We start from the raw sequence: 23,375 nt of genomic DNA, 5'->3' as shown, positions 1-23,375 counted from the left end.
TCAGCACTTTAATGTTTGATGTCTATACAGATCAGCAACACATATGAAAGAAATCATATCATCTATTTTCTTATATGTTAAATATACAAAACCTAACAATTTATATTTATTTTTGCCAAAGGAATTGGTATATTAATTCCACCGATAGAAAAAGAAACACAATCATGATAAAATAATTGAGAGGGGATTAAAATAAAATAAGATTCTGACTAATCATTGTTTTCCAGCTTTTCGTTTCCACTCTCCTCTGTTATCAAACTCTTAGCTTGTGGACCTTTCAATCTCAGTTGCACCATTTGGTTTCCAAATGCCACAAGCTTAGCCAAAAAGTGAAGAAGAGAAAACAATGACGACACCTCAACTTTTCTTTCTCTTCTGTTACATTGCTTTCTCTCTTGTTTCGTCTGAAACATTTCAAGAACAAGAGATCTTGTTGGCTATCAAGTCAGACCTGTTTGATCCTTCTAACAATCTCCAAGACTGGAAGAGACCCGAGAACGCTACCGGGTCCGTTCATTGTCACTGGACCGGAGTTCACTGCGATCAAATTGGTTCCGTGGCTAAGCTTCTACTCCCCAACATGAATCTCAGTGGAAACATCTCAGATCAGATTCAGAGCTTCCCTTCTCTGCAAGTTCTTGATCTCAGCAACAATGCGTTCGAGTGCTCTCTTCCTAAATCTCTCTCTAACCTCACTTCCTTGAAAGTCATCGACGTGAGTGTGAACAGCTTCTTTGGAACCTTCCCTTACGGTCTAGGAATGGCCACTGGTCTTACACACGTCAACGCCTCCAGCAACAATTTCTCTGGGTTTCTCCCTGAAGATCTCGGCAACGCGACTACACTTGAGGTTTTGGACTTTCGTGGAGGTTACTTCGAAGGCTCCGTACCTTCTTCGTTCACGAATCTCAAGAAGCTGACGTTTCTAGGTCTTTCTGGTAATAACTTAAGCGGAAAGCTACCGAAGGTTATCGGCGAGCTCTCTTCCTTAGAGACCATCATTCTCGGTTACAATGGCTTCACAGGTCAGATTCCAGAAGAGTTTGGGAAGCTGACGCAACTCCAATACCTCGATTTGGCTGTTGGGAACCTCACGGGCTCGATTCCATCTTCTTTGGGACAGCTGAAACAGCTTACAACGGTTTATCTCTACCAGAACTGTCTCACAGGGAAGATTCCTCGGGAAGTCGGTAACATCACTTCTCTTGTGTTCCTTGATCTGTCTGATAACCAGATCACAGGAGAGATACCAACAGAAGTAGCCGAGTTGAAGAATCTGCAGCTTCTGAATCTGATGAGGAATCAACTCACGGGAACCATTCCCTCAAAGATCGCTGAGTTACCGAACCTCGAGGTTCTCGAGCTGTGGCAAAACTCTCTGACGGGTTCCTTACCGGTGGATCTCGGCAAGAGTTCGCCGTTGAAATGGCTAGATGTCTCATCAAACAAGCTAACAGGGGATATCCCATCCGGACTGTGCTATCACAGAAACCTCACAAAGCTCATTCTCTTCAACAACTCGTTCTCAGGTCAGATTCCAGAGGACATCTTCTCGTGTCCGACTTTGGTTCGTGTCCGAATCCAGAAGAATCTCATTTCAGGACCAATACCAGCCGGCTCAGGTGACTTGCCAATGCTTCAACATCTAGAGCTAGCCAAAAACAACCTCACCGGTCAAGTTCCAGACGACATAACATCCTCCAAATCACTCTCCTTCATAGACATATCCTTTAACCATCTCTCATCCCTACCTTATTCAATTTTCTCAAGTCCCAATCTCCAGACTTTCATCGCCTCGCATAACAGCTTCGCCGGAAACATACCCAACCAGATTCAGGATCGTCCGTCTCTGTCCGTCCTCGACCTCTCCTTCAACCGTTTTTCAGGCCAAATCCCAGAGAGAATCGCTTCCTTAGAGAAACTCGTGAGCCTAAATCTCAAGAGCAACCAATTGGTCGGAGAGATCCCTCAGGCACTAGCCGGGATGCACATGTTAGCTATCCTCGACCTCTCAAACAACTCTCTAACCGGGAACATACCGCAGAACTTGGGAGCCTCCCCAACGCTCGAGATGCTGAACGTGTCATTCAACAAACTCACAGGACCTGTCCCCTCAAACAATCTGTTTGCAGCCATAAACCAAAACGACCTCGTCGGAAACCAAGGCTTGTGCGGCGGAGTTCTACCCCCTTGCTCAAAGAGCCTAGCTTTGTCAGCAAGAGAGAGAACCCCTAGAATCCACATGCATCACGCAGTCTTCGGGTTCATCGTCGGAACAGCAGTCATCGTCTCTCTCGGAATGATATTCTTGGCGGGGAGATGGGTGTACAGAAGATGGGATCTCTACAGCAACTTCGCCAGAGAGTACCTCTTCTGCAAACAGCCTCGAGAGGAGTGGCCGTGGAGACTAGTGGCTTTCCAGAGACTCTGCTTCACAGCAGGAGACGTCTTAACACACATCAAAGAATCAAACATCATCGGAATGGGAGCCATGGGGATAGTCTACAAAGCAGAAGTCATGAGACGGCCGTTACTAACGGTAGCCGTTAAAAAACTCTGGAAGTCACCGTCACCACAAACCGACATCGAAGACCACCATCACCATCATCATCACAGTCAAGACGAAGAACAAGAGGACGACATACTAAAAGAAGTAAACCTCCTAGGTAATCTCAGACACCGAAACATTGTTAAAATCCTCGGCTACATACACAACGAGAGAGAAGTGATGATGGTGTACGAGTACATGCCTAACGGCAACTTAGGCACGGCGTTACATTCGAAAGATAATAAATTCTTGTTGAGAGATTGGTTATCGCGTTACAACGTGGCGGTTGGAGTCGTTCAGGGACTCAACTACCTACACAACGACTGTTATCCACCGATCATCCACAGAGACATTAAATCGAACAACATATTGTTAGACTCGAACCTCGAGGCGAGGATCGCCGATTTCGGATTGGCGAAGACGATGCTCCGCAAGAACGAGACGGTATCCATGGTGGCGGGATCGTACGGGTACATAGCTCCGGAGTACGGTTACGCGCTCACGATCGACGAGAGGAGCGATGTGTACAGCCTCGGCGTGGTGATGCTCGAGCTGGTGACGGGGAAGATGCCGGTTGGCGATCCTTCGTTCGCGGAGGAGGAGGAGTCGATCGATGTTGTGGAGTGGATAAGGAGGAAGGTGAAGAGGAGCGAGAGTTTGGAGGGAGTGCTGGATCCGAGCGTGGCGGGTGAGTGTGGGCATGTGATCGAGGAGATGCTTCTGGCGCTGAGGATCGCGCTTCTGTGTACTGCGAAGCTCCCGAAGGATAGGCCGTCGATTAGGGACGTGATGACGATGCTCGCGGAGGCGAGACCAAGGCGGAAGAGTGTGAGTCACGGTGGAGATCTGCCGGTTTTTAGAAACTCGCCGGTGGTTGGGTTGATTTAGGGAAGACGGAGGCGGGAAGGGTGTTTTTGTAAATTTTGATGACGTGGAGTCCATTGCATTTTGATTGGTATCTTTTGTTTAATGGACCTAAGGCCACATGTTTTCGAAAACTGATGGGCTCGTTGAACCCAATGTGTCATCATCATTCGAAATTGTATTTACTGAGGAAAATCAGATTAATAAACTAAAAGTTGTAAATAATACGAACAAACATTTTAAAATTGAGGAAAAAATTGACAAAATAAACAAACTCTCAAAATTTTCAAAAAGTTAATTTTGTTTACCTTCATTTTTTTAAAAAGTTATATATCAAAAGAATGCACTAATATTTCTAGAAAAATCGACTAAAACAGTGTGCGGATATCCGGTAATGTCCACCACCCGTAATAAACAAAACCAATTTGTATTAGTAGACTTGGCTTTAATGCTTTTTTTTAATATTTATTTCGTTACCCCTTTTGATGGTTATAGACCATAGGTTATAAACAAAATGCATAGGAAAATTGCATCTGCTTGGTTTTGAAGCGTTACTCTTTTAACTTATAAGAAGACATCATCACAACATCACACAGCAAAACTTAGGGAAAGTTGTTTTATATCAAAAGCCCAGCAGCAAGCAAGCCAACACCTGACTCTTTGTTTCCTCTCTGATATGATCTTAAATTGAAAAAAGGTGATTAATATTAGTAAAAAAGAAAATATCTCTTTGCTTTGTTGATATTGTTGCTTGAGGATTTAAAATAGATCATCACAAATAGGGGTGGGCGTTCGGGTATCCGTTCGGGTTTGGATCGGGTATTTCGGATTTTCGGGTATTTCGGTATAGGAGTATAATATCCGTTCGGGTATTTCTGAACTTCGGATCGGGTTCGGGTATTTTTAGTTCAGGTTCGGTTATTTCGGATCGGGTTCGGATATTTAGATTTTAAAAGAAATAAAAATAAAATTTTCTTTTTTAAAGTTTTTTATATTTAAAAATATAGATTTTACTTAACTGATTCTTTTTTTCTTTTTATAGATTGAATGATTAATAGATCTGGAGATAACATTTTCAAAATAAAAATATTAATTTGGTTATTGTTTTTAAACTTTGGATGTAACTTTGGTTAATACATGAAATAAAAAGTTTAACATGCATTTTAAATGAATATCAAATTATTTTTTCTATAGTTATATATATATACTATATGATTTTAAAGTATGTCTAACATCAATATAAATATTTAAAATAAAATGAGAGATGTAAACTAGAAATATAAGGGTAAGTATACACATGTTCGGTTATTTTCGGATATCCATTCGGGTTCGGGTATTACCCGTTCGGGTTCGGATATCCAATCTCTCCTAACTTAATACCCGTTCGGGTATTTTACTATTTCGGTTCGGATTTCGGTTCGGGTTTTTCGGATCGGGTTCGGGTGCCACTTCGGATATCGGATAAAGTGCCCACCCCTAATCACAAATACCAACCAACATGGACCTGTAGATCTAATTCCCAATTTGCCCTTTTCTTCTTCCTTCATCCTTTTGATTTTGTGGCTTTTTTCCTCTGGGAATATAGAAAAAAGGTTTGGTTTCATATTTGGACTTCTGTGGTGAATGATTTGTATTTTTTTTAATGCAAATATGGAAAAGGACATGCGATGTTTCTTCATCAGTTTCGTAATAATCTGGATCTGTGTTCGAATTTAGGGGCCAGATCTGATATTCTTTTTGTAAAAAAATAAATTACTAAAATTGCAAATTGATTAGGATTTCCTCAGATCTTTCAAATCTCTTGTTGATTTTTTTTTATACCGATTCTGAGTTACGATGACCTGAATCTGGCTGCAGTTCTCCAGCTGTTTTGACCTCTAATTTAAGAAACCCTAGTTTCAAGTCAGATACTATTTTGTAATGGGTCTTCTTAGATTTTGATTTGATTTAGATATTTAGTGTCATGTATTATTAGTATTTTTTCATTTTTAGTTTCTAATATTGGGTTTTGTGATATTCTTGAGAAATGATGAGACTTTTGCAAATTGTATTTGTTTGTTGGAACAGTGTTAATAATGGGGACAGAGCTGATGAGAATCTGTGTGAAAGAAGAAAGTGATGAGTTGCCATCTGTTCCTCCTGGGTTTGAATCATATGCTACTTTCACTTTAAAAAAAAGACTTGTCCCTCCTGATGTTGCTGCTCCTGCAATGGAGAGGTTTGCTTCTGTATCAAATCAAGCTGAGTTGGAGACTGAATCCGATGAAGCCAAAGCTGCTCGGTCTCTACGGCGTAGACCTTGGATTAACTATGATGATGATGCTGCTGCTGATCCAAACAATGAGAAGAAGGCCTCGCCTCAAAATCTTGATCAAGTTAGTTCCTTTTTTTTTTTAATTTGCTTATGGCTTATCAGCAGCAACTTGTTTTTTTTTTGTTCTTTCTTTGCCTTGTTCTAATGCATCATCATGTGGTTGCAGAATTGTGGAGTGAAGTCTCCTCCTTCTCTACCAAAGGGTGTGACTAGAGGATGTGCAGAATGTAATGACTGCCAAAAGGTTAATAATCTCACCTTTGATTGAGCATTAAGTGTCTTATTACCTTTTCTTGTTTCATAACACTATTAGCGTCAATGTTCACAGGTAACTGCGAGATGGCATCCAGATGAAGCTCGTAGGCCTGACCTTGAAGATGCCCCTATATTCTACCCGAGCGAGGAGGTCTTGTTTCCACATTACATATTACTTACTACTTTTCAACTGCATATTCATATTTTCTGACATTGAAGTGGAAACATGTTTCTAGGAGTTTGAAGACACTTTGAGCTACATAGCTAAAATAAGACCCAAGGCTGAGAAGTATGGAATCTGCCGCATTGTTCCTCCTTCTTCCTGGAAACCACCGTGCCCTCTGAAAGAAAAGCAAGTGTGGGAAGGTTCTAAATTCAACACACGTGTCCAAAGAGTGGATAAACTTCAGAACCGGAGTTCGATGAAGAAGACTTCAAAGCTTTCTAATCAAATGAGAAGGAAGAAGAGAAAGTGCATGAAAATGGGAATGGATTCTGGCGATCCTGGCTCTGCAAGTCCCGGAATGAGTGAACTTGAGACGTTTGGGTTTGAACCTGGTCCAGCGTTCACTCTAAAAGACTTCAAAAAGTATGCTGATGAGTTCAAGGCTCAGTACTTTAAAAAGAGTGAGACTTCTACAGACAGTGAATGTAAAGCTGGTGACTCCATGGACTCCTGGGAGCCAGCAGTTGAGGATGTTGAAGGTGAATATTGGCGGATAGTAGATAAAGCAACCGAAGAGATAGAGGTGAAGCTTTATTCCTTTTTATTGTCTATTGTGGCCTCTGTAGTGTCCTGACTACCTCGTTGATTCTTTAATATAGGTGCTATATGGTGCTGACCTTGAAACTGGGGTGTTTGGTAGCGGATTCCCCAAGATATCATCAAGTCACGAGGCTTCTTCTTCAGACGAAAAATATGCAAAATCCGGCTGGAACTTAAATAATTTCTCAAGGCTTCCAGGATCCCTTCTTAAGCATGAGGCCAGTGATATCTCTGGTGTCCTTGTGCCGTGGTTGTATATTGGGATGTGTTTTTCTTCTTTCTGCTGGGTAAGATTGATCCCTTCGAGTTGCATAAATGAATGTATCTTCATGTTTATACATTCTGTCTATGGAATTCTCTGCAAAATGCTTTAGTGTCATCATATTACACCAGTGGATGTATATTTCATCACGTTACACCTCATCTCGTTTTATTATTTTCCACTACTGACATTCTTTTTGTTATTGTTCCCCCTAAATAGCATGTGGAAGATCACCACTTGTATTCGATGAATTACATGCACTGGGGTGCTCCAAAACTGTGGTATGGTGTTGCGGGGAAGGATGCTGTTAAACTAGAGGAGGCGATGAGAAAGCATTTGCCTGACCTTTTCGAAGAACAGCCTGATTTGCTTCATAAGCTAGTAAGCGTTAGATATTTTATGAACTGAATCAAACTTTGTGTTCTAATGGATCCATTTTTTGTCCTCCACTGACTTGCACCTGACTTAAATTAATTTTTCATCATTGTTTGGGTGTGATTGCATAAAGTTAATCCTTTGATGCTCTGTCCTGTAGGTTACACAACTCTCCCCGTCAAAACTGAAAACCGCAGGAGTACCTGTGCACCGTTGCGTCCAGCATGCCGGAGAGTTTGTCTTGACTTTTCCTCGGGCATATCATGCTGGATTTAATTGTGGTTTCAACTGTGCTGAAGCTGTGAATGTAGCGCCAGTTGACTGGCTGCCTCATGGGCAGATTGCTATAGAATTATACAGTCAGCAGGGTAGAAAAACGTCCATCTCGCATGATAAACTGTTGCTTGGGGCAGCAAGAGAAGTAGTGAAAGCCGACTGGGAGCTAAACTTGCTAAAGAAGAATACAACAGATAACTTGAGGTGGAAAGAGTTTAGTGGAAAGGATGGGATCTTGGCCAAAACACTCAAGGTACAGTTGTCTTTGAGGATCGTTCTTTATTATCAACATGGTGATTAATTGACTTTGTGATGGTTTTGTATAGGCACGCATTGACATGGAACGTACAAGAAGAGATTTTCTGAGCAGCTCCTCACTTGCATTGAAGATGCATAGTAATTTCGATGCTACCAACGAGAGAGAGTGTTGTATATGCTTCTTTGATTTGCACCTCTCCGCAGCTGGTTGCCGGTGTTCCCCAGAGAAGTACTCATGCTTGACACACGTGAAGCAGTTGTGTTCGTGTCCTTGGGTTACTAAATATTATCTATTTCGCTATGATATGGATGAACTGAATGTTCTTCTCGAGGCTGTGGAAGGAAAGCTTAGTTCTGTGTATAGATGGGCGCGTCAAGATTTAGGATTGGCTTTAAGTGAAAACCTCTCAGGAAGCAAGATGGAGATAGATGAGGAAGAACCACAACAAGCAGCTGCACTTTTAGGGAAAGATTTACAGATGAAAGCAACATCGAGAGAAGATCTAAGCAGACGGTTAGAAAAGACGAGTAAATTATTAGAAGTCAAGGAGGAGCAGTTAACAACACCAAACCATTGTATGAAGCCAGTCAAAGAAGAAACTGTTTATGATTCTTCTGTTCCAGTTTGCCAACCATCTGAAGGAGGCATCTCTGTGTCAGCTGCTGGAAAAAAGAATCCACAGAGTGTACCTGATAATGTGATACTCCTCAGTGATGATGAGCACGAGATACCTAGGAAACGAGTTTCGCCAGGCAAGCATTTAAAAATACGGGAGAGACCACCAACCCACGTTTTAGCGTTAGAAGCGACTAGTAAAACCCCTGTTCCAGTTTTAGAAAAGCAACCAAATTCTGTGCCTGATAGAAGAAACACAATATCATTGCCTACTACTAGTGACCAAAGAGCAGTGCAAGGGGATGTACCAACTTCTGTATCTCCCGCGGAAGTTAATACCGTAGCTGATGGACTTGCACTTGTTACTAGCAACATAGATGGCGTAAAACCTACTAGCTGCAAATCCAAAACCTCAGGAGGTTTGGGTATAGTGGATGTGGTTGATGGGATAAGAAGTAACTCAGGTACACCGTCTTGTTCACAGAATAATAGTCCGGATAGGATCATCCGCCAAAAGGGTCCACGTATAGCAAAAGTTGTGAGGAGAATCAATTGCAATGTAGAGCCTTTAAACTATGGATGTGTGCTTTCTGGAAAATCATGGTGCAACCGCCAAGCGATTTTTCCTAAAGGTGACCCTGCTGTCATGTATTTTTTGCAACTTGAGAACATAAAAGAAACATAGATATGTTTGCAAGTGTTTAATGTCTATTATTCTTTTGGTGCAGGATACCGTAGTCGGGTCAGGTACATAAATATTTTGGATCCAACAAGGATGAGCTTCTACATTTCAGAAATTCTTGATGCTGGACGCAATAGTCCGTTGTTCATGGTAAATTTGATACCTTTCTTTCTCCTACGTAGTCGGTTGATCTATTGGTCTAAAAAAGGTTGCGTTGCCTTGGATTATATTGGTCATCGTGCAAATCAGATAAAATCTTTGCTCATCAACAGACTGTGTGGTGTGATCTTCTTGTCAGGTTCACTTGGAGGGTAATCCCAGTGAGGTGTTTGCTCACTTGTCGCCTACAAGATGCTGGGAGATGGTAAGAGATAGAGTAAACCAAGAGATAAGTAAGCAGCACAAAGCTGGTAAGCTAGATCTTCCTCCTCTGCAGCCCTCTGGGAGTCCTGACGGTTTTGAAATGTTTGGATATACTTCACCTGCAATCCTACAGGTAGAAAAAATACTAAAACCAACTTTGGCATTTTCTCGTCTTCTATGATTCCTAGAAAAGTATGAAGCTTCAATTTGTAAACAGGCTATTGAAGCGTTAGACGTGAATAGAGTTTGCACAGAGTATTGGGACTCCAGGCCTTATTCGCGGCCACAAGTGCAGTTCCTTGCAAATCCTCTTCTCAGAGAAGCCAACAAGACAACAAGCATACAATCATCATCGGATGTGAGAAATCTCCAGAAAGCTCCCGGACGTCGTCTGTTATTACCTGCTGGAACAAACTCCACTCTCAAAGTTCTGCTTAAGAAAGCTAACATGGAGGAACTAAGCTCACTTCAAGAGGTTTTAAGTGAGTCTAACATAGATTTGGTGACCGAACTTGTGAAGGAAGAGATCCAGAAGCGGCGCTGATTTTATATGGAAGGAGATTGTTTTTTTAGTGTGTACATACAGAGTTGATGAAAGGCTGCATTGCTCATTCTTTTTGGTCACCCTTTACAGAGGAAGAATAGAAACATATAACTATGCGTTCTTGAAACCATTAGTTTTGGTTACTAGTTTAGACTCCCACGGCTCTGTGTGGTTGACATCACAGAGCAAAGTACATCACTTTACTAGTATTGACTCTCTTTTGAAAGTGCAAAGTACATTGAATTGAAAGAGATTATAAAAAAAATTCAGTTCTTATACTTTTTGCTCTCGACTTATTTATCTTTTAGCAGTAATAATAGATTAAAAAAAAAACATTTTTCTTGCAACTGTGAGTGTGTTTCATAATAAAATTGGAGGAAATGATATAGTTACAATTTCATGGAGAGATCGATCCTTATTTTAAAAAAACTTAGACAAACAACATTTAAAAAAAGAAAAACACTTTTCCGGTTTCGCCAGCTTAGTTTAGGCTTGGTTCCTGAATCATTTGCACTGCTTGCTGCGAAAAAAAGATCAATATTCATATTAACATCATCAGTGTCACTGTTAGAGAAAGTTGTGAATACAGAGAGATAGGATAAAATATTATTGTTACTTGTAAGCAAGACAATGTGTAGTGTACGTCACTTGTTGTTATTTGGTGGTGTACAACCATTCTGATCCTGAAACCACATTCCAAGTAAATATTTACTATAATCTAAAGCTTATTTATTTGCATGTTAAACGTTTAAAAACAATCAAAATCTGCCGATGTGAGACATACCGGGGTGAGTTTCCCGGGAGGACGAGAATGCCACACTCCGTTAGACACTTGCGCAGTTTCTCAGCCGTAAGTCTTGATCCATCCTCCATATCCATGAATATCTGCATTTTTTTGAGGCCATACAATAATTAAACAAATAGGCAGTTTTTTATTTATCCCTTACTGATCGATAACAACAAGACATGTGAGTTTGTGAGTGGCTACGCACCATGTTGGTCTCTACTGCTGCAACGTTTATTCTAATCCCTTTCATTTGATTCAAACCTTCTGCAAATTTATATTTACGTTAATGGAGTTATTTTTTCTTTATTTTCTTGTTGAGGTAGATTATAATGAATGGTGTGTACTTTACCAGCTAACAACTTTGCCTTCTTGTGGTCAAATTGTAGCTTTGGGAGATTCTCTTGGAGTGCGACCAAAGCGGCTGCACACAGAACACCTATTTGCCTCATTCCTCCACCTAATGTTTTCCTCAACCTTTTCGCCTTTTCTATGAAACCACTTGAACCAACGATTACAGTTCCTACCGGAGCTCCAAGACCTTTAGAGAGACACACCTGAAACATAGTATATATGTACAAGTGTGTGAGTGAGTGTGAGAATCTCTCAGTTATCTTTTAACTAAATTTTTTTTTCAGAGGTTACAAAGAGAGAATAGAGTACCGAAACAGAGTCAGCAGCCTCTACAAGCCTATTGACTGGAACTCCAAGTGCCTACAAAAGAAAATATTTCATAACATTTTAGTCTATGGTTTATAATAATTATTTATGTGTCACAATCCTAGTACAAACTTATTAGATGATTGATATTACAATGGAAGCATTAAAGAGGCGAGCTCCATCAATATGAAGCTTCAGACCATGTCTCTTCGCAATCTCTCCAACACTATCTGTGTATTCAGCACTCAAACATCTCCCTCCAGAGCTGCACCAACCAAAACATCATAAGAGACTAGTTAACAAAAAACATATTTGCACACTCGCTAGCCGACACTTACTTGGCGTGTGTGTTCTCCAAGCAAATCAACCTTGTAGATGGATAAAACGTGCTTCCTTTAGGGTCTCTAATAGCTGCTTCTATAGCCTCCAAGTCCATCGTCCCGTCTTCTTCATTCTTGATTGTCTTGGGATGCACGCCACCGATTGTTGATATCCCTCCATTCTCGTACACATGGATGTGAGAGTTGTCTCCAAGAATCACCTCGCTGCCTCTCACCTCGCAGTGAACCATAACGCATATCAGATTCGCCATTGTACCGGATGGCACGAACAGAGCTGCCTCTTTGCCCATCATCTTAGCCATCTCCTCTTCAAGATGTCGAGCGGTTGGGTCGTAGCCAAGGATGTCATCGTCCACCTCTGCACTAGCCATTGCTTCGCGCATGGCATCAGTGGGTCTAGTCACGGTGTCTGATCGTAGATCCACACTTCTTACCACCATCTTAAAAGCCCTAACGTGTTATATAAGGTAAAGATTAGGAAACGTAAAAAAGGGTAAACAAATGCCCTAACGTGTTATAATAAGGTAAAGACTTCTTAATTGTTAATGGTTTTTTTAAAGAATCAGTTTCAACAGTTTTGACTGTCAGATTAGATGAAAGAACCTTGACATTTAGTTTTCCTATAATTGAACGTTTGAACTGGTCTTTGGGGACATCACAATAAAATTCCTATTAAAATGCAAATGTCCGTACGAATCTCACAGACTGCTTTTAAATATTGGAAAATTAGGATAGAGGAATATTAAAATGTCCCCTTCCTCCTTGACATCACTAGGAGGAAAAATCTTAGAAGATCTTACTATAATAAAATATAGTCAGAACACTAATATTATAAAATAGAAAACTAGTCCTAGTAATAAAAGTATTCAGAATAATCAGAGTGTTGAGCATGAGAATGATGATTATGCAGGTTGAGATTTGAATAATATTTTACATGAGAACAGGAGGAGTACCTGTGTAAATGAAGAATCTACTCTTGTTTCTGACTCCAACTTAGAGCAACATTATCGCGTCGTCCTTGCTGCGTCCTTAAGGGGGGGAGGGACCACTGATCATCAAAACCGAGGGGGACCAAGGAAAAAAGTCCTTATATAAGGAACGTCCTTAATAGTCTTTGCTGTGTCGTCCTTACTGTGTGTCATGCTTCCTCTGCTTTTTTAGTTGTAAGGACTCAAAATGGTCCCGCCCGATAACGTTGCTCTTAAGCTTGGTTAAATAAGCTTGTTGCGGCCTAACACCATAATAACACATCGCAATAATTAAAACATACTAAAAATTCAAAAAAAAAAAAAGAACAAATTAAGAAAAAACATCGTGAAGCTAAGGAAAGATTAAGGTTTGCATGTTATGAAGAAAGAAAATATACAAACACATAATCTGTTAATATCATAAGAGGTAGTTCGAGTGGGTGTGAGATATTCAAAGATGTTTGTTATTTTCAGGATAATCTGAAACAAAGCCTTTTTGTCTCCACAGTATAGATTATTTCTTTAACTATTTAATAAATTAAGCTAGACTAGCACTACGTACGTGGATGATTTACGTGGACTTGGCAGATATATTTAGGCCAAAGTTACCATTTGGCTGCCAGGAAAGCCTTAGGAATTAGGAACTGTTTGGCAGATACACGTACATACGTGTTCAACGCAAAGAGCAATTCACGAGATAGCTGTTGTCTTCTTATTATCCTCGGCTGTATCGATGAACCTAAGTTATATAGTGTTCACTTACAGTTGATCTAATCGAAGCCCATGCCTTTTTGTGATGGCCTATGTAACTTTATTCTTGTCTTTTCTAAATTTTTGTTTGGATTATAAACTATTTTTTGTTTTTGGACGAATGACTAGCTATGATTTAAGGATCTTAATCTAGATAGATTATTGGGTACCATGCATGGGTCTTAATGTTCCAAACTTAAGGAAAATATCTTCTCAAAAAACATATATACAGAATATCAAAAGAAAATCAAATTTACGAGTATAGCCTGTTTTAATAATTATATACCAATGATCTGCTCATACAATAAGCTGGATAATTATTTCTCACCACATATCTACGAAAGAAGACAGATATGATGCAGAAAAAGGCAAATCATGATTTTCTAATGACAATACACACATGCAAATTTTATTCTATTTACTATAATATGTGCCCTTTATTGTTACTCTCAAATACTCATAATATGATACATGCTACGAATTTAACGAGCAAAAATGGTCTATGATGGAACGGAAATCAAATATACATAGGAGCATGCTATAACTGAGGCACCATGTAAGTTATATCGTCTACAAGTCTTCCTACCATTAGTTCTAAAACACAAAATTTGTTTTATTCATTTTTTAGAATGAAGAAGAAGATGGAAAAAAGAGCCCTTTATCAAAAAAAAAAGATGGAAAAAGGAACGTATACCACCACTTGGTTAGTAAGAAAGACTTACAAGTAGAGAAGATGGAACTCAGATATGTCTCACCCACTAGTCGTCAATACTTTTTCAAAGTCTCTAAATTAGTGGAGATACCTTCATGTCTCTCCATCTCTCTCTATTTATAGAAATGTGACTGCGATATAAAATGACTCAGCTCCCACGTTTCACTTCTACTCTCATGGATCATGGCGTCTCCGTCTCTATCGGATTTTTCCAGATTTTATTAGTTTTCATTTTTGCAATTTTCTTCTCTAAAATAAACTAAAATTATGCAATCGTTATAAGCGTGACATCAAATTATGAGACATTTTTTTAAAAAAAAACAAGAGACTTCGTTTATATGTTTATTTCCTTCATATGGGATTTTCTTCTTATTCTTCTTCTTTCTTCAATAATTGTGAATGCATATGCTAAACGTACATACAATTGTTTTTTTGTAGTGGGGCCCCATACCACAGAGTAAACTGAACTTGGATGAGATCAGATTAAGTTTTTTTTTTTTAACTGTTTTTAGATCAGATTAAGTTTCCCGATACATCTTCTAGTCGAACCAAGACATCTTTCATACCTAAACTTTTACAGCAATGAGCTATCTGTAACGATAATAAGTTTGATATTTCATTTTTGAAGTAGTGACGCTGCAGAAAACGTTCAATGAAATTTAGAATATGAGATATGAGATTGTGAATGGATTGCTGAACACTAGTTCTTTAAGTGTTGCATGAAAAAATCGATACGTACTTTCTTTTAAAATTGTTTAGCTTGCAATAAAACATCTCACTCAACCAGGTAAATTTTAATTATTAAAATATGGTTGATGAGGGTTGACCAAGTTTCTTCTTAGAACTTTTTTTTTAACACTAAAAAATTATATTCATATTAACCAAATACATTGGAATACAGAAACAAACACTTTAACATAATACAAGATTAACCATAAGATCAAACCCAAAGCCGACGAGTTCACACGAACCCTCGGAGTCCTTAGCCAGCGGATGATATTCAATCCCTGGAACCAAAGACATGACAATTTTGAAACTAAAAACCAAAGTAAAAGCTAGCTATTAGCGAAGACCAAGACGAAAGATCCTAAGCGGCATGAATCCTAATCTCCATCAATTAATAGTTTGTAGTTTAAAACACGAACGTTTATGTAACCCGTTTTAAAATGCCATTATACAAATGTGAACTCAATAACATGCTTATCAGTTGACCCTCCAAAAAATAATACCAACATGCTATTTATCATATACCTTACACGGCATGTGTTCGCTTAACACGCTAATGTTTTGTTTAATAGGTTATAGATCACATCTTTCTCAACAAATGATTTGTAATTTTGAAAGAATTAGTATATGTATAACATGCTGCATAATTTATTTTTAGGAAACGTTTAAATTATACTAAACATAGTATAATATAATTAAAATATACTACAAACGCAAAAAGACAAACTAAATTGGGCAAAGCTTCAAGCTTAATTATTGGAGTACTAAGATTAATTGCAATCTCGAATACATATATGATTTCTTTATTTTTTTTGGACAAAAGTAGTGTGCTGGTTCGTCTAAGAAAAAAAAACATCTCAATGGTTAACATCTAACAGACACATGCCACATACAGCAAAAAACTTCTACAAAACTTCTGATAGATCAAGTTCATTGTGGGCTTCTCTCGCATTATCTGTAGTACGACGCCATAACATAGAGCATCAAAGCTGATGAGGCCGTCACTATAAGTTCCTGCAACCCGGTAGTCAACGTTAGCGCTGTTGATGCAGTTCTTGTTACAATATCAAAAAGCCTAGTTTACAGTAACCCACTGATGGAACTATTTAAAGACCAGCAGGCCCTTCTCTATGTTAAGTGTTGGTTCAGAGATTATTGCAAAATTCATTTTAGTGGTTCTCATTTCATGCCTAAGTAAAAGCACAGATTCTGTAATACCTATAGGTGTGACAAGTCATTTATATTACGGCAAAATCATCTACAACCTAATCAAACTAGTGGTTTTTAACTGACGCTTATGCCAACACTTGACCTAATGATCCTAAACCAAAAGGGAAGGGTTCTGAGTGAAGAGAGATGTAGGTTAGGCAAGAACACTAACCTGGTTATTGTAAAGAGTAATGGGTATGGAGCTGCCCATGTACTCAATGAAATTTAAGATCCCAGTATAGGCCTGAAAAGCATATGATTCATAAAGGTGGACAATAATCAAGTAAAAGAACTGAGATAATCTAACAATCAGGACAAAACCAGTACATACCAATGCCACAAGTATAGAGCCAAAAACTAATGAAAGAGACCGAAGAAGCCTCTTTCCCATTCTCAATCCCCGTCCATTTTCTTCACCCTCCTCCTGCAACCAGTTTCAACATCAAATGCTAGTCAACACTGCCACCAGGGGCAGGTGCATTGACACTAAACATAAGGCACTTCAATCTTTTTCAAAAAAACTCACGTTATATGTTGGAGATGAAGGTGCTTCAAAGGATTTTAATTTCTCAAAGATTCTGTACACAAATACAAAAGACGTGAACTGCAGCGGTTTGTATTCAACAGTACGTTTTATGACAATCCATGCGCTCTGCAAAAAAACAGAGAGAGATTAATGTATGATTGTGAGATACTGATATTTGAGATGTCATATTATCATAGTTATGTGTGAGAAACGAGACATTTTTTTACAACATGAAACAAACAAAATCGACATTTCTAAAAAAACAGAGTAACATTATTCTCTAACAGTGAAGTACTTACAAACACAGCTGATATTGCTAGGTTGATCAACATATCGTTTCTAGAAGACTTGGAATACCTGTAACAAGATTGGTCACCAAGTCATGATTAAAACATGCTTTTGAAGGATGATGAACGTATATAATTTTTGAGTGGACTCATACAGAATCTCTTACCTAGGACCCCATGGTACTATGGGCTGCTTGTCAGCATATCTAATGTCCTTGGAAACCTGAATTAAATCCAACTCAGGATTAAGAAAGGGAGTCCATAGAGTCCAAGATAGCATATATAGCAAGAAGGAGGATGAAAGGAACCATACCTTAAAGGAACCGAAAGTAACACCCATTTTTCTATTCATTAACTGGGAATACATGAGCTTATCATATGCTTTCTCAAGCTATCAAAAAGAGAGAGAAAAAAACAGAGACTTGTTAAAAAAAAAAGAAAAAGCATCACAGAGAGGACTCCAAAGAAAGAGAGGGGCAGTGGCTTCATCACCACTCCTATGAGCATCTTTAAGTTTTCTCCCATAAGATTGCTTGATCTTGTCAAACCCCTCTACAGGACTAACACCAATTAGAACCTGAGAGAAGGTAACACTTTGGGAAGCGCAGTTCTATCTTGTAAAAGCTCTAGTCGATACTCTCGCCACGGCAGTTAGATGAGCCCATATGATGCTTGTCTAGACCCACCAAGCCACATATCATGATCATGGAGATGCACAGATGGTTCAGTATTAACATTTATTACCCGGTACGTATAGCGAAATTAATGTAATGCTTCCACTTAGCTAAAGTAGTTTTTACCATTTCAATTCAAAGTTGCTGGTTTTATAAAAACTGAGGGGGACATGAATTGTTATCAACACAAAACAAGTGTGGCGAGGCGAGTGTCATGAGCCACCGGGGATATTATTATTATGACAAAGATTTCTCGAAATCAACACATCTAAAAGATGACCCAGTAGTAACACTACCAGGTTAGATAAATTATGTAATGTAATGCATACGCTAAGCTGAGTTGAAAAAAGTAGTTATATTATTACCACATTACCATATCATCATGACAAAGATTTCTCAAAACCACACATATAACATAAAAACAAGGTTTTCGAGTCCTGATAAAGGATAGCAAAAGCAAGTTTTTTTTTTAAGTTAAAACAACATCTTCTTTTTCTTCTTGCTCACTTTCTTTTTCTTCTTGCTCACTTTCTTTTTCTTCTTGCTCACTTAGGTGGGGGATTTGGGTGATGTCTTTTGTCTTCTTGAGCAGAACATTAACATGTTTTCCAGATGATCTGCGCCAGGCCCAGAAAAACAATCCAAACATAACCATCTGATTAGCTACTTGATATATATATGAGAGATGGTGACATGATTGTATATACCTTGACTTGACTTATGCTTGGAGATTCTTTTTTTCTTCTTGGGCACCACAAGATTGGGACGTCTCTGTCATAACAATATATGAGAAGAATCATAATCAGCCAAAAATAACCAAAGCCCAAGAGATGACATATATTTATCAATTGCGATTCACCAAATGAACACTATATAGAAAGAAATCAGCCAAAATAACCAGAATCATAACAAAGCCAGCCAAAATAACCAAAGCCAAGAGATGACATAAATTTATCAATTGCGATTCACAAATTTATCAATTGCGATTCAACAAATGAATACTATATATATAAAGAAAGAAAGAAAGCAAAATAACCGTAAGGCTAGTAGATATAAAACGTCTGCTGGGTAACAGCCACGGAAATAACCTATCCGCCTCGGCGCTGTCCTTACGGGGAACTGGTCTCCGCATTATTGTGATGGTGTTGGAACCCCAAGGCTACATATATATTTGCACGTAATTTGGGCCTAAAGCGAAGCCTTATAATCTTCAACCCCTTATCCGGCCCATACTATTATACCCAAACTACATTTTCTCTGATCCCCCGGCCCATAGAATAGTTACTACTTACTTACTACTGTGTCTTGTGTCCGTTTCGTGTAGAGAGATCAATAATTTAATTGGACGATTGCTTTTTTATTAACGTGATAATGGCTGGCTACTGGTAAAAAGTTATAAAATCTGGCGTTAAAAGGTAAGATTTTGTTTGATATAATTTACACCTGAAATTTCAGACTCAATTTCGTTTTTACTCTTTCAAATCAAATCACTTATAAAATTCTAGTAAATATTAATAACATACAAGAACCAATGACATTAGATTTTAAAATCATCTAATAAAGGATCTTTCAAATATAATATGACTAATTAATGAGAAATTGTCAAAAATACCACATTCATGATACCATTTTTCATATATACACTAATCAATTTTACCATTAAAATTTTAATAGGTAAAATACCATCATAACCCTAACTAATTAAACCTAAAGATATCTTCTTCCTCCTCTTTGACGAGTTCTCCGGTGCTGAGGAGTTCTCCGGCGAGATCGTGGTGAGTTTTACGGCGAGATCCGACGATGATGACGAACTTAAACGAACAAGACAATCTCTATGACAAACGCTAATGAAGTCACCGGGTAATCGATGGTGATCGTTATCACTCTCTTCGCCGGACTCCATCACTTTCTATTATCCAGGTAGGCGTACTCTCTTTACGGGTAATCGTTGCCCAGTCAGCAGCAAAAGGATTTCTCTATCTATGTATCTCTGTATATTATCTATAAACCTATAGATGTTTATGAACCCTAATCTTATCTACGTGTCAGAGTTCGTGGATTCTCCTTGATTCCTCTCCTCTTTCGATCCGATTCCAACGCAATTGGAGCTCACAACGTTTCACTATCTCACAAGGTTCTCTGGTGGGAACCGAACGGATGGGTGTGACGTTTACGATATCGAGGACTGGTAGAAAGTTCCGGCCGAAGGTTTCGACTGAATCTGCTTCTTCTCCGGACTCTCCAGAATAGCTGAATCCGAAATCAATCGTTCCGCCAGCTAAATCAAAAGGTAAATGTATGTAAATCTGATTCTGGTTTTGGAAGTTGAGATCATCGTGAAGAAAAAAAATCTGATTTTTTTTTGAGGAATTGTGTGTTTTTTTTTAATTTCAGGCCATTGTTGGTGATGCTGCTTCTGGGTTCTCGGAGTCGTCTTTGTTTCATGTGTCTCCAGGTTAAGCTTCTTGACAGAGTCGTATGCTTTTTGCTGCACTCGAGCTATGTTTAAATTTGGGTGCTTTATTTGCAGATCATGAAGTTTCCTTTGTATTGAGTCTCTATCCGAATGGGTACTCCATTGGAAAATCCTCTGAGGTATCTATATACTCAGTAATATTATATAGTATGAGTTTGTTATCTTGTAGTTTCTCGTATTTGATTTTCTTATTTTTTGAGAACCAGGCTGTGCAGCAGACATCGTTTAGAGATGCTCCAAAGGTCTTGCATCCGTATGATAGAGCAGCAGAGGGTCTACTTTCGGTAAATATTTGTTCTTTTTATATATATAATTGGTGAATGATTACAAAGTACTTAGAAACTGAGTTTTGAGTTTGTATAGAGACACACTAGATCTTCTAACTGATTTCTTTTATAAACATTTATAAAGGGTTTATAAATTTTATTAACTTCTTTATAAGCCATCTTACAAATAATTAATAAACATTTATAAATGATTTACAAACTTTATAAATGATTTATAAACTTTAAACTGTTTGTTTATAAACTTTACAAAAGATTTATAAACTCTTATTAACCCTTATTGATTATTTACATATTCATTGGCTTTGTTGATTTTGATAGAACATTAGTTTGTTATGTGATCCATTGAGGTCTCTTTTAGGCGAAATAGCATCTGTTGAATCTGTGCCTGACCTTTAGAAGCTTATGTATGTTGCTGTTAAAAACAACGTGCATTTTTTTATGAATTCTTTATTTGGATGCAATCAGAAAGATGTATTGCCATGACTTGGATATTCTGTTTATAATGCTAAAAGGTGGATGCTTTTCCAATGACCATGATGTTTGGGATGTGCTCTGTACTCCAGTAGTTTGTGAGTTTCTACAGGTTTCTCTGTGTTTTTTTCCGTAGTCTAATTCTGTTTCTGTTTGACGTGTGCAGCCGATGAAAACTTGCGTCTTTACGGACTTCCAAACGGGTCATGGGAGGTTGATCTCCCTGTCGACGAGGTCCCTCCTGAGCTTCCTGAACCAGCTCTTGGCATCAACTTCGCAAGGGATGGTATGGCAGAGGAAAACTGGGTTTCTCTGATTGCAGTTCACTCTGACTCTTGGCTCATCTCTGCTGCCTTTTACATTGGTGCACGTTTCTCTTTTGATAAAAACTAGAGGTATAACTTAACTACTATACAAAAGATCATTTTAGTTTTTTTTGTGTCTTTGGATAGAAATTAGAACAACACATTAACTTGAAATTTGATATCTGAAGTTATGGTTTAACGAAGCCATGAAATAAAGAGGCTTTATGGGCAGTGTTGTGTGATTTGTTCAAGGATGTTAAGAGTTTTACTCTTCAAGTAACTTTTACTTAAAAGAGAAACATATGATTTTTGTGATGCTTTTGTGGTTTGTATCTAAGTTTGCTTCTGATTCTTTTCATCTCAGGATTCATATTCAGGCATAAACTTATGGAGCAGTTGGGTATGAAGGTTTTGTTTATTTCCTGAGTTGTATCTACACTGGGAGGATAAAGCCATTTCCTTTGGAGGTTTCCACTTGTGTTGACTCTGTTTGTGCTCATGATTCTTGTTGACCTGCTATTGATTTCGTTGTTGAGTTGATGTATGCTTCATCCATTCTCCAAGTGTCTGAGCTTGTTTCATCTTTTCATGTGTGTAAATGAAGCTTTCTCTTTGTCTTCTTGATTCAAAGATTGTTTAATTTTAACAGTTTATGTTGTGTGTTTGCAGCGGAGGCTTTGTAACTTTGTGGAGAAGTAAAAGCCATGAAAATGTTTGATCTGATCATCTGGTGTATCTTTATAAAGACATATAAATCTCTTGTAATTATTATTTATAAACTCTTATAAATGATATATTTGTTATACCAATTATGAACTTTTATAAAGCGATTTATAAAATAGTTATATAAAGCTCTTATAAACCCTTATAAGATGATATAAATCATTACAAATTTGATAAATGGTTTTATAAACCTTTATAAATAGTTATATAAATATTTAAATGGTTTTAGAAACCTTTATGTTTTTTATAAACCCTATATAAACTCTTCAAACCCCATTAAAACCTTATATAAACCCTTAAAAATCTTATATAAATTACTTATAAACTTATTTAAATTATTTTGCAAACTCTTATAAATTATTTTACAAACTCTTGTAAATTGTTTTTATAAGTATTTTTAAATTATTATAAACTCTTATAAATGATTTAAGAGACTTTCTTGAAATCCAGATTTATATTTTATAAAGGTGTAAAAAAAATTGGAACAAATTGAACTTTTAGTAAATAACTGTATGATTAATGTTGCAGAGAGAAATTCAAACACAATACTGAATTGAACAACATTTAGAACATATTCCTATAAATTATTTTTTATAAATATTTTATAAACTCTTATAAATTATTTACATACCTTTATAAATCCTAAAAGAAAAATTTATTAACTCTTATAACTTGTTTTTTTGTCAACAACTCTTATAACTTGTTTAATAAGCCTTTCTAAAGGGTTATAGACTCTTATAAATGATTTAAGTGATTCATAAACCAATAAACCTTATAAATTGTATACATGCCTCTTATATATAATTTATAAATTTACATAGCGTTTTTATAAACACTTATAAATGATTTATAGACTTTATTAATTGTTTTATAAACATTTATAAATGGATTAGAGACTCTTACAAATAATTTATAAGCTCCACACTTTGATACACAAGATTAAATTCATAAAAATAAAGAACACGTGCAGGCTGCAGGCTTTATAAAGAAATAATGATACGTGACAGATTCTAAGGCATATGCAGAGAGGAAGTAAGGTTCCACCGCTTCAGAAATTTTACATACCTTTATAAATTGCTTTATAATCCTTTATAATGGTGTATAAACTTTATAAATTCTTTTTATAAATCCTTATAAATTATTTACATAATCTTATAAACCCTTATATATTATTATACAAACCATTTTAAATTGTTTTATAAGGCTTTCTAAATGGTTATAGGCTCTTTTAATTGATTTATAAACCTATGCAACTCTTATAATACCCCTTATCAATTGAATATAAGCTTTCATAAAGTTTTTTATAAACCCTTATTTATAGTATCCATACCCCTTATAAATTATTTATAAACT

The 23,375-nt window shown here is 37.5% G+C and overlaps 5 protein-coding genes and 1 long non-coding RNA gene across 10 annotated transcripts; 3 read left to right on the top strand and 3 right to left on the bottom strand.

Annotated features, from left to right (window-relative positions):
• The first annotated feature begins 233 nt into the window (after positions 1 to 233).
• LOC130503561 (leucine-rich repeat receptor-like protein kinase PXL1) lies at positions 234 to 3,648 on the top strand. The gene has a single exon (XM_056998185.1). The coding sequence runs from the start codon at positions 347 to 349 to the stop codon at positions 3,434 to 3,436; it is 3,090 nt and encodes a 1,029-aa protein (XP_056854165.1). The 5' UTR covers positions 234 to 346; the 3' UTR covers positions 3,437 to 3,648.
• A 311-nt stretch (positions 3,649 to 3,959) lies between these two features.
• LOC130503559 (putative lysine-specific demethylase JMJ16) lies at positions 3,960 to 10,266 on the top strand. Of its 4 annotated transcripts, none has more exons than XM_056998182.1 (12): positions 3,960 to 4,109; positions 5,480 to 5,787; positions 5,893 to 5,970; positions 6,055 to 6,132; positions 6,218 to 6,730; positions 6,807 to 7,034; positions 7,229 to 7,390; positions 7,545 to 7,913; positions 7,987 to 9,166; positions 9,263 to 9,366; positions 9,515 to 9,712; positions 9,797 to 10,266. In XM_056998182.1, the coding sequence occupies exons 2-12, from the start codon at positions 5,488 to 5,490 to the stop codon at positions 10,121 to 10,123; spliced, it is 3,537 nt and encodes a 1,178-aa protein (XP_056854162.1). In that variant the 5' UTR covers positions 3,960 to 4,109; positions 5,480 to 5,487; the 3' UTR covers positions 10,124 to 10,266. The 4 variants fall into 4 exon arrangements, with proteins under 4 accessions (XP_056854162.1, XP_056854161.1, XP_056854160.1 ...); XM_056998181.1 differs by lacking the exon at positions 3,960 to 4,109 and adding an exon at positions 4,892 to 5,004; XM_056998180.1 differs by lacking the exon at positions 3,960 to 4,109 and adding an exon at positions 4,964 to 5,098.
• Positions 10,267 to 10,416: 150 nt separating this feature from the next.
• On the bottom strand, positions 10,417 to 12,904 carry LOC130503560 (low-specificity L-threonine aldolase 1-like). 2 transcript variants are annotated; one of them, XM_056998183.1, is made up of 9 exons: positions 12,862 to 12,904; positions 11,906 to 12,358; positions 11,721 to 11,832; positions 11,571 to 11,621; positions 11,260 to 11,464; positions 11,116 to 11,174; positions 10,908 to 11,008; positions 10,740 to 10,806; positions 10,417 to 10,643 (listed from the first exon to the last, which is right to left on the bottom strand). In XM_056998183.1, exons 2-9 carry the CDS (start codon positions 12,346 to 12,348, stop codon positions 10,605 to 10,607), a joined length of 1,077 nt encoding a protein of 358 aa, XP_056854163.1. In that variant the 5' UTR covers positions 12,349 to 12,358; positions 12,862 to 12,904; the 3' UTR covers positions 10,417 to 10,604. The 2 variants fall into 2 exon arrangements, with proteins under 2 accessions (XP_056854163.1, XP_056854164.1); XM_056998184.1 differs by lacking the exon at positions 10,740 to 10,806.
• Positions 12,905 to 15,844: 2,940 nt separating this feature from the next.
• Positions 15,845 to 17,787, bottom strand: LOC130503563 (protein CHLOROPLAST J-LIKE DOMAIN 1, chloroplastic-like). Its single transcript, XM_056998186.1, has 9 exons — positions 17,773 to 17,787; positions 17,557 to 17,696; positions 17,400 to 17,478; positions 17,254 to 17,309; positions 17,099 to 17,156; positions 16,800 to 16,925; positions 16,605 to 16,697; positions 16,446 to 16,517; positions 15,845 to 16,078 (listed from the first exon to the last, which is right to left on the bottom strand). Exons 1-9 carry the CDS (start codon positions 17,785 to 17,787, stop codon positions 16,016 to 16,018), a joined length of 702 nt encoding a protein of 233 aa, XP_056854166.1. The 3' UTR covers positions 15,845 to 16,015.
• Positions 17,788 to 18,100: 313 nt separating this feature from the next.
• On the bottom strand, positions 18,101 to 18,927 carry LOC130503562 (uncharacterized). Its single transcript, XR_008940870.1, has 3 exons — positions 18,797 to 18,927; positions 18,468 to 18,531; positions 18,101 to 18,377 (listed from the first exon to the last, which is right to left on the bottom strand). It is a non-coding gene; the product is annotated as an uncharacterized LOC130503562 (long non-coding RNA).
• Positions 18,928 to 20,955: 2,028 nt separating this feature from the next.
• On the top strand, positions 20,956 to 21,387 carry LOC130503558 (PHD finger protein ALFIN-LIKE 7-like). The gene is made up of 2 exons (XM_056998178.1): positions 20,956 to 21,092; positions 21,161 to 21,387. The coding sequence occupies exons 1-2, from the start codon at positions 20,993 to 20,995 to the stop codon at positions 21,385 to 21,387; spliced, it is 327 nt and encodes a 108-aa protein (XP_056854158.1). The 5' UTR covers positions 20,956 to 20,992.
• The last annotated feature ends 1,988 nt before the right edge of the window (positions 21,388 to 23,375 follow it).

This window comes from Raphanus sativus, unplaced genomic scaffold, assembly GCF_000801105.2.
Source record: "Raphanus sativus cultivar WK10039 unplaced genomic scaffold, ASM80110v3 Scaffold1014, whole genome shotgun sequence".
Classification (NCBI taxonomy): Eukaryota; Viridiplantae; Streptophyta; class Magnoliopsida; order Brassicales; family Brassicaceae; genus Raphanus; species Raphanus sativus.
The sequence above is the reverse complement of the archived record's forward strand: the minus strand, read 5'-3'. Positions and strand labels throughout refer to the sequence as shown.

What these genes read in the sequence shown, in the direction of transcription:
- LOC130503561 (XM_056998185.1), top strand. Translation starts at nt 347, where the DNA reads ATGACGACACCTCAACTTTTCTTTCTCTTCTGTTACATTGCTTTCTCT.
- LOC130503559 (XM_056998179.1), top strand. Translation starts at nt 5,036, where the DNA reads ATGATTTGTATTTTTTTTAATGCAAATATGGAAAAGGACATGCGATGT. An exon ending in AATGTAATGACTGCCAAAAG is followed by an intron (nt 5,971 to 6,054) that starts GTTAATAATCTC and finishes CAATGTTCACAG; the next exon opens with GTAACTGCGAGATGGCATCC. An exon ending in AAGCAACCGAAGAGATAGAG is followed by an intron (nt 6,731 to 6,806) that starts GTGAAGCTTTAT and finishes TCTTTAATATAG; the next exon opens with GTGCTATATGGTGCTGACCT.
- LOC130503560 (XM_056998183.1), bottom strand. Translation starts at nt 12,348, where the DNA reads ATGGTGGTAAGAAGTGTGGATCTACGATCAGACACCGTGACTAGACCC. An exon ending in GCCTCTTTAATGCTTCCATT is followed by an intron (nt 11,622 to 11,720) that starts GTAATATCAATC and finishes TTTCTTTTGTAG; the next exon opens with GCACTTGGAGTTCCAGTCAA. An exon ending in GAAGGCAAAGTTGTTAGCTG is followed by an intron (nt 11,175 to 11,259) that starts GTAAAGTACACA and finishes ATAAATTTGCAG; the next exon opens with AAGGTTTGAATCAAATGAAA.
- LOC130503563 (XM_056998186.1), bottom strand. An exon ending in TTACTTTCGGTTCCTTTAAG is followed by an intron (nt 17,310 to 17,399) that starts GTATGGTTCCTT and finishes GATTTAATTCAG; the next exon opens with GTTTCCAAGGACATTAGATA. An exon ending in TAGCAATATCAGCTGTGTTT is followed by an intron (nt 16,926 to 17,098) that starts GTAAGTACTTCA and finishes GTTTTTTTGCAG; the next exon opens with AGCGCATGGATTGTCATAAA.
- LOC130503558 (XM_056998178.1), top strand. Translation starts at nt 20,993, where the DNA reads ATGTATTGCCATGACTTGGATATTCTGTTTATAATGCTAAAAGGTGGA. An exon ending in GCTCTGTACTCCAGTAGTTT is followed by an intron (nt 21,093 to 21,160) that starts GTGAGTTTCTAC and finishes TGACGTGTGCAG; the next exon opens with CCGATGAAAACTTGCGTCTT.